This window comes from Tursiops truncatus, chromosome 1 (genome assembly GCF_011762595.2).
Source record: "Tursiops truncatus isolate mTurTru1 chromosome 1, mTurTru1.mat.Y, whole genome shotgun sequence".
In the NCBI taxonomy this organism is placed as follows: Eukaryota; Metazoa; Chordata; class Mammalia; order Artiodactyla; family Delphinidae; genus Tursiops; species Tursiops truncatus.
Genome location: NC_047034.1, coordinates 169,186,478 through 169,193,999, shown reverse-complemented (window position 1 = coordinate 169,193,999; position 7,522 = coordinate 169,186,478). Strand labels below are relative to the sequence as shown.

Genomic DNA, 7,522 nt, shown 5'->3' with positions numbered 1-7,522 from the left:
TGGGTGCCCTTACTTGGGGTAGGGATTTGCTGAGGGAAATGGGGGTCCTGGCTGCCCACGCCCACTCCCACCAAAAGGAGGCCCAGCAGCAGAGCTGAGAATCTGTGGAAGACCAGAAGAAAGGAGGCTTTAGCTAAGAGTAAAGCCGCTGCTGAAATGAGTGTGTGTTAAAATGTCCCACAGCATCCTGGAAGGTTTTATTCTTCTTCGTGGTGACGCTAACAGTAGGTTTTTGCCCAAATTATTCCATTTCTAAGTATTTAATGAGGTAATTTTGAATGAGAGAAAATCTACCTCAGGGCATATGACCCTCTTTTCTTCTGTCGCGTGTAGAAGCGTGAGGGCCACCTGCAGCCTGGCTGTTGAGGGGTTAGGCTGGGTTCAGGGCAGGAGGCTGGGAAGACCCTCCCACTGCCTCTGCCTTTAGACGACTCCAGCTCATGGTTCTACCCCTTTGGCAGGAAGCCCCCAGGCAGAGTGGAAACAAGTCGTAAGCAGTTGAGGAGACAAATCTGTGGGCTTCACTCCGGGCCTGGGCTACAGCCAGGTCAAGTGCCTGCTTTATTCAGACGGGAAATGCATGAATGGGGCTCAGCCCCAGCCTTTACACATTGTGAAGGCAACTGGGAGTGAGGCAGGGATCTAGAAAAATAATGCATGGATCCAGACAATGGAGAAAGACCATGCTAAATCAGCTTAAGGCAAAGACCGGCCAGGGGGAGAGAGTAGAAGAGGTGACAGAAAAGGAAGAAACCTTGGGCAGCTTGAGCTGTGTTGGGGCCTAGCGGAAGTAGCTGGGACATTCATGGGCAACCAGGTGCCAGGCCTGATCAAAGGCCTGCACGATGGCTGGCTCTAGGGGCCCTTCTTCAGTGGCCACCAAGTTCTGTTCCAGCTGCTCCAGGCTGGACATGCCCAGGATGACCGCGTCCCCGTGGGCACCCTGCAAGGGGAGATGGCCAGACGTCAACACACTAGCGCACCACAGTGACCCCGGTCACACATGCTCCCCCCACTCCACCCACAGCCTTGCCCCCGCCAAAACTTGGGACCTGATTTTTTAACTTTATACTCTACATAGTTCTAGAAAGCACTTAAGGTACCTTCAACAACTGTAACTATGTGACCCCAAACCCTGTCTTCTTTCCTCCTGCTGCCACACTGCTCATCCTCATTCAGACCGAAGTTCAGAGCCCAGTTCTGCCACTCAGCAGCTGTGTAAACTAGGTTTAGCTATCTAACCCCCCTGAGACTCAAATCTTCTCAATTTTCAGCGTGGCTATGGGAATGAGAAATTATGCAAAGCACTGAGCTCCCACTTATTGAAAACCTACTATATACATGTCAGAGACGATGCAACTATGTAAGGCTGATGCTGGAGAAAAATTTTAGCCAGGAAGACAGGGGACACCAAGGACAGAGGGAAACCCCACCTCCCCCCAGAGGAGCCAGACCAGGGGGTTTTACAGTCAAACCTGTGATAATTTTCTATCCCTTTCACAGCTGTATGAACCCCAGTTTGCTTATCAGTAAAACTGGAATAATCACACTTCATCAGGCCTAAGTAATAATTCAATCCATGTTAGGAAAGCCCTCATTATAGGGCCTGGCACTTGGACAGCTACTCAGAACAACAGGAAGGCTGCCATGAAAACTGGAACAAAGAGAAATTTCAGAGGGAAAAACTACTTAGAAATCACCTGAAGGTAATGCTGGCTTCCCGAAGGGAGAAGAAGTGGGGCTTCCAGCAACGAGGGGTTACCTGGAGCTGTGAATGGTGGTACATCCACCGGAGGGCGGCCGAGGTCATGCTGGGGGCACTGGGGCCATACGCAGCCTGCAGGGCCTTCTCCACCAGGGCAATGGCCTCGAAGTGGTGTTCCTTCCAGAAGCTGAGCAGGTGGGGAGGGTAGCACAGGGGTCAGGACCATGGGGTCACACTGGGGGCCACCGCTAAGAGTCAAACAGGACAGCTGCGCTCACCCCAACCCTGCAGCATGGAGGGGCTGGTATCCCCTCTAGCAATGGGTCTCCTGCTTTCTTGAAACACCCAGGATGCTGGGTCCCTCACCAGAGACCTCAATGACATCTTTACCCCTGAGGACTCAAAGCCTGCCCCTACTTTACCTAGGGAAACAGGCAGCAAGTACAGGGGTACGGCTCGGCCCCAGGACTGCTGAGCCTCCATCCAGGGCCCTCTCCTTCCCCATCTGCAGGTGACGAGCACTCCTCGGGGCGGAGCGATGCCTTGGAAGACCTGGCATAAGGTCCAGGGATCCTCATTCCTCACGGAGGTCCCAAGAAAGCAAGAAGAAACCCTATAGAGGGCTTCATAATTCCTCTAGGAATCAAAAGAGGTAGGTCCAGGCAGCAAGGGGCGGCTTGGAGACCCAGGAAAGCAGCCTAGAACTCCTCCATTTCAGATAAAGGGGACCCCCTCCCACTCCTCCCACCCTGATGCAGCCCATCCCCAGCTCACCGATTCCTGTAGATCTCTGCCCAATTGGTCCCAAAGAAGCGGCCCACAGGTTGCTTCCTGTCCTTGTCCTCATACTTGTACTTGCCGGTCAGCAGGCCCCCTGAGGGAAGGCTGTAATCAGATCCCCTGGCACTGCTCCCAGAGGCTGCTCTGGACCGGAAGTGGGGGTGATGGTGGGGGACCCCGGAGGGATGGAGGACCCAGCCCAGCCTCCTGTCAAACCCTTCTCTGCTTCCCAGGTCTGGGGCCGGGTAGCCCCCGGGTCAGGAATAGGGAGAAACAGGACCAGAAATGCCCCCCGGGACCTGGGAGGGGAGCCCGTCCCCACAGCAGCCCATATCCCATACCAGCCAAAGGGTTGTAGGCGTAGAACCTCAGTCCAAAATGCCTGATGCAGGGGAAGAGCTCTGTCTCCACCTGCCGGGTAGTGGCGTTGTACATGCCCTGCGGGCAGAAGGGGCAGCTGGAGAGGGTGCACGGGTCAGGGGACCCCAGTCTTCTTCAAAAACCTTCAGTCAAAACCTGCCCAGGACTTCAGCAATGATTTCCAACATCACCAGTGGTGGCTGGGCGATGGGGAGATGGTGCTGGGCCCCAGGAAGGGACAGTGGACGGGATATGTCATTCGCCACGTATCTGTAGGCGCCGGTTGTGTGCTGGACACTGAGTTCCCAAACACCAGCGTATCTAGCAAGGTCTCTGCTTCCAAGAGACGTTAGAGTCAAGTTAAAAACAAAGACAGAGGTCAGGTGATCACATAAAGGTGGGTTCGGTGATCATAGCAGATTCTCCCAAATACTTGCTCAATGTATGAAGATAGGGTTTGGAGATGGGAGGCCCCGCTGGGCTGTTGGGAAAGGCTTCCACAGGAAGAGGCATCTAAGCGAGACCTGGGCACTCGTTCCCACGAGAAGCAGGGAGGAGTGTTCCAGGCTGACTGCAGAGGGAGAAGCAGGCAGGAAGGGGAGCCTGGGCCGGAGAGAGCAGGCGCCTGTTTGCCAGGCTGAGGGTACCCGGGAGCCATCTGCAGGCTGTGAGCAGGGGAGGCAGGGGGGTGGCTGCTATGGAGAGGGCATGGGGTGGGGGGGGGACATTGGGGGGGAGTGGGAGGGGCCACGGGGACCCGGGATCAGCAGGCACCCAGGAGACAGAGGCCTCTGCAGCCCCGGCCTCACCTGGTACACGGTGGGCAGGATCCAGTTGTTGCTCTTGCACAGGGTACAGATCTCGGCCACTTCCCAGGCGGCATAGTTGGAGAGGCCAAGCTCCACAAACTTGCCCTGCGGGGGAGAGGCCAAGGTCAGAACCCACTGCAGCCCAGAACACCAGGAAGGAGAGACTGGCTGGGGACCCTGGGAGTGGGGTCTGTCCCCAGCTCTGCTCTGGGACAGCCCTGGAGCCTCCACTCTCCTGGGCAACGACAGGCCAAGCAGAGGAGCTGGGGGGCTGCCCTCACCTCCTGGTGCAGCTGGTGGCAGGCACGCAGTGTCTCTTCCACAGGGGTGCCGTGGTCCGGTGCATGTAGATAGAAGAGGTCAACGTGCGGACACTGCAGCCGCTTCAGTGACGTCTCCAGCTGGGACCGGAGGCTATCAGGCTTCAGCGACTTCCCTTCCCAGGGATTGGCCTTGGTAGCGATTTTCACTTTGTGGGAAGAATGTAATGGTTAAGAAACTTATTGTAACCACTTACTAGCCATGTGACCCTGGCTAAATTACTTAAGTTCTCTGAGTTTCAATTCTCTCATCTATAAAATGGGGATGATAACAATGGAACTGTCTTCACAGGGAGAGCATGAGGATTCAATAATGTCTCATGTGTGAGTTCCCAATGTTCACTGCTGCTATATTAGTCACCAAACTGCTAGCTGTGTCAAGCCTTGTAGTAGAGGCCAAGCGCACAGAGATGAACTAAACACTCAATTTCTGCCCTCAAGGAGGTCACAAGCTAGAAGGTGACGTTACAATATGTAAGTGCAGTAGAGCCCAGAGGAGACGTATGTGGCCAACCTGGGAATTCCAGGAAGGGCTTCCTGACCCCACGAGTCTCCAAAAAAGCATCCTGGGACTTCCCTGGTGGTCCAGTGGTTAAGACTCTGCACTTCCACTGCAGGGGTCATGGGTTCAATCCCTGTTTGGGGAACTAAGATCCCGCATGCTGCACAGCACGGCCAAAAAAAAAAAAAAAAGAAGAGTCCCAGCCAACAAGGAAGGGTGGGAAGCACATTCCGAAGGATGGGAACTTGGACAAAGTCACAAAGGCAAGAAAGCACGGTACGTGAAGGCCATACGTGCAACTCTGAGTTATAAACTCCAGGCAGGGAGCAGTGGTATGTGAGACAAGAGAAGGGGGTCCAGACCTAATCCCAACGGGTTTTCTCAAATACCATCATTCAAAGGTTTTATGAGTGAACTGGTCAGCTGTGTTCGCTCTGGTTGCCAAATAGAGACGTCGAGGGGGCAGGCCTGAAGACAGGGGGACAAGTAAAAAGGCTGCTGCAGGAATTCAGGAAAGAGATGCAGCTGCTGAACATAACCACTGGCAGATCCATTTGAGAGAGAGGTAGAAGGCAAAATGAGCAGAAGGCAGTGACAGTTTCCCCCCTCTCCTTCCAGACTCCCGGAAGCGTGCACATCTGCATACCCACTGCAGAGACACACTCCCCATGAGAACAAGAGTGTTCTGCTGTGCAAGCAGCTTGGAAGTGCTATAAAGAATGCTGGCTCTCTGGGGGATTCCCTGGTGGCGCAGTGGTTAAGAATCTGCCTGCCAATCAAAGGGACACAGGTTCGAGCCCTGGCCGGGGAAGATTCCACATGCTGCAGAGTGACTAAGCCCGTGCGCCACAACAACTGAGCCTGAGCTCTAGAGCCCGCGAGCCACAACTACTGAGCCCACCACAACTACTGAAGCCTGCATGCCTAGAGCTCGCGCTCCACAACAAGAGAAGCCACCACAATAAGAAGCCCGCGCGCCGCAACGAAGAGTAGCCCCCGCTCTCTGCAACTAGAGAAAGCCCGCGCACAGCAATGAAGACCCAACACAGCCAAAAATAAACAAATAAATAAATTTATATATTAAAAAAAAAGAACGCTGGCTCTCTGGATCCTGCACTTTCCATATCTGGCAAACGCAACTCAGTAATCCAGAGGGGAGGGAGTCATCAGACCACTTGGATGTTGGAGAGACCAAGTCTCTCAGCTTCTCGTCCAGATTTTTTCCATTCCCCACATTTCTCAATCTCCCTGCATTCTTGGTGTGAACCTTGCCTCGGGTCTGACCTGAGGACTTTGACTCTGTGAGTGCCTGGCCTCAAAGAAGGAAGCAGGGAAGGACTGGAGGGGGAGAAACCAATTCAGGAATAAAATCTTCCTTAGTCACGAGAGGCACCCAGGTGAACTAGAGAGTGTGGGTCTGAGATGCACATTCCCAAGTCTGTTCCTCCAGATCCACCAAGCTATGAATCTAAGGAGGACCCAGAGGAGGACGCCCCTGACACAAGGGCTGGGAAGAAAGAGTCTCAGCATGGAAAAGAGGAGGCAGAGTGTGGCAGTAATAGTATCAGCTGACTTCACTGGGTCCCACCATGTGCCAGGCACCCTCCTAGGCACTTCCAGTGGCATCAGGCTGATGAGGGACCGTCCCTCCACACACACATCCTCCACTCAAGCACACCTGCCTCCTGGCCACCCACACACCAGTCTTGGCACAGCTATGCTCTCAGCGTCTCATAACACTTTGACTCATGCTCTGCCCAGCAAACTACTATTGTTCCTTGAAGGCCCAGCCTCAGTGTTCTCTGAGCCTTCCCTAGGGCCTCTGCCTGGCCCCATCATGCCTTCCCTAAAAGTGCTTCCTCTTCTACGCTCCTCTGCAATTATTTGCTTCAATCTTCCCCACTAGACTCTGAGCTCTCTGCGGGTGGGTTAGAGACACTTTCCCTCCTATAGCTCCATAAGAAGCTGGCATAGGGCTACAGGAGTGGACAGAAAAGCCTTACCCTGTCTCTCACGCCTCCCCACTCTTTAACCCACCACCCCTGCTCCCCCAGCCCGGTCTACGGCAATGCTGCAGCTCTCCCTGAGAGAGCCAGGAGTACTGCCAACTGAACAGAACAAAGTCTGGGGACTGATGAAAGACCTGGATGAGAAAAGGGCTCTCGGGGAGCGCATGGGCGTTGAGGACAATGGGGAGAGGGGCATAGGCAGAGCGCCTGGGGACCAGTTATGGGCACCTGGCAGGGTTGGAGGGGGGTACAGCATAACTCTGGAGACCAGTGCCGCAGAGAGGTGCACTAAGAAAGCAACTGGGGTAGGAAGCCAAGGACTAGATCAGGCTCGGGGGTTACCGAGTTGCAATCCCCAGACGAAGAAGCGGAGGGGAAGGTGGTCAGGAGAAAACGCTGTTCAGCTGTCGGGGCTGGATGTGCAAGGGACTTGAGGCGCGGGGTGTTCACAGAGCTGCGGGATGGCCAGGGGAGGTGGGCGCCCCAGGGGCGGGGCGAAGCTGTCGGCCCTGACCGCGGCGGGCGCGTGGCTGGGGTCGGGTCAGCGTCCTGCGGGACGGGTCTGCACTGCACGGTGCAGGGAGAGGACAGGTGGTCGGTGCGCGGGCGCCAGAAGTTACCTTTGCAGTCGCCGCCGCCCAGCCCGAGCCCCAGGCCGCCCAGGATGCTCTCGGACTGGCCGTCGCTGTACATGAAGGCCGTGTCCAGCTCAGTGTGGCCGCGCTCCAGAAAGGCGCGCACTGCCGCGGCGCTGGCGGGCGCGTCCATGCGGCGCCCCATCTCCATGGTGCCCAGCACGGTGGCGGGCCGGACAGGGGAGCCTGAGGTGGCCCGCGGGCCCCGGGACATGGCGGCTGCGGTGGCGGCGGTGCGAGCCTCGGGTGGCCGGGGGGTACGAGCGCAGCGGACGGCGGCGCGGGCCACGGCGCGAGACAAGGCGCTCAGCATGAGGTCGGCGCCTGCGCGCTGCGGCGCCTCGGGCCCCGCCTCCCTGCCGATGGGGAGAAGCGCGGCGCCCCCTCACGCAAGATACGCTC

The 7,522-nt window shown here is 56.2% G+C and overlaps 1 protein-coding gene across 1 annotated transcript; it reads right to left on the bottom strand.

The window, feature by feature from the left end:
• Positions 1–513: 513 nt before the first annotated feature.
• Positions 514–7,485, bottom strand: AKR7A2 (aldo-keto reductase family 7 member A2). Its single transcript, XM_004314448.4, has 7 exons — positions 7,106–7,485; positions 3,936–4,123; positions 3,655–3,759; positions 2,827–2,923; positions 2,480–2,579; positions 1,763–1,892; positions 514–943 (listed from the first exon to the last, which is right to left on the bottom strand). The coding sequence occupies exons 1-7, from the start codon at positions 7,431–7,433 to the stop codon at positions 782–784; spliced, it is 1,110 nt and encodes a 369-aa protein (XP_004314496.2). The 5' UTR covers positions 7,434–7,485; the 3' UTR covers positions 514–781.
• Positions 7,486–7,522: the final 37 nt, after the last annotated feature.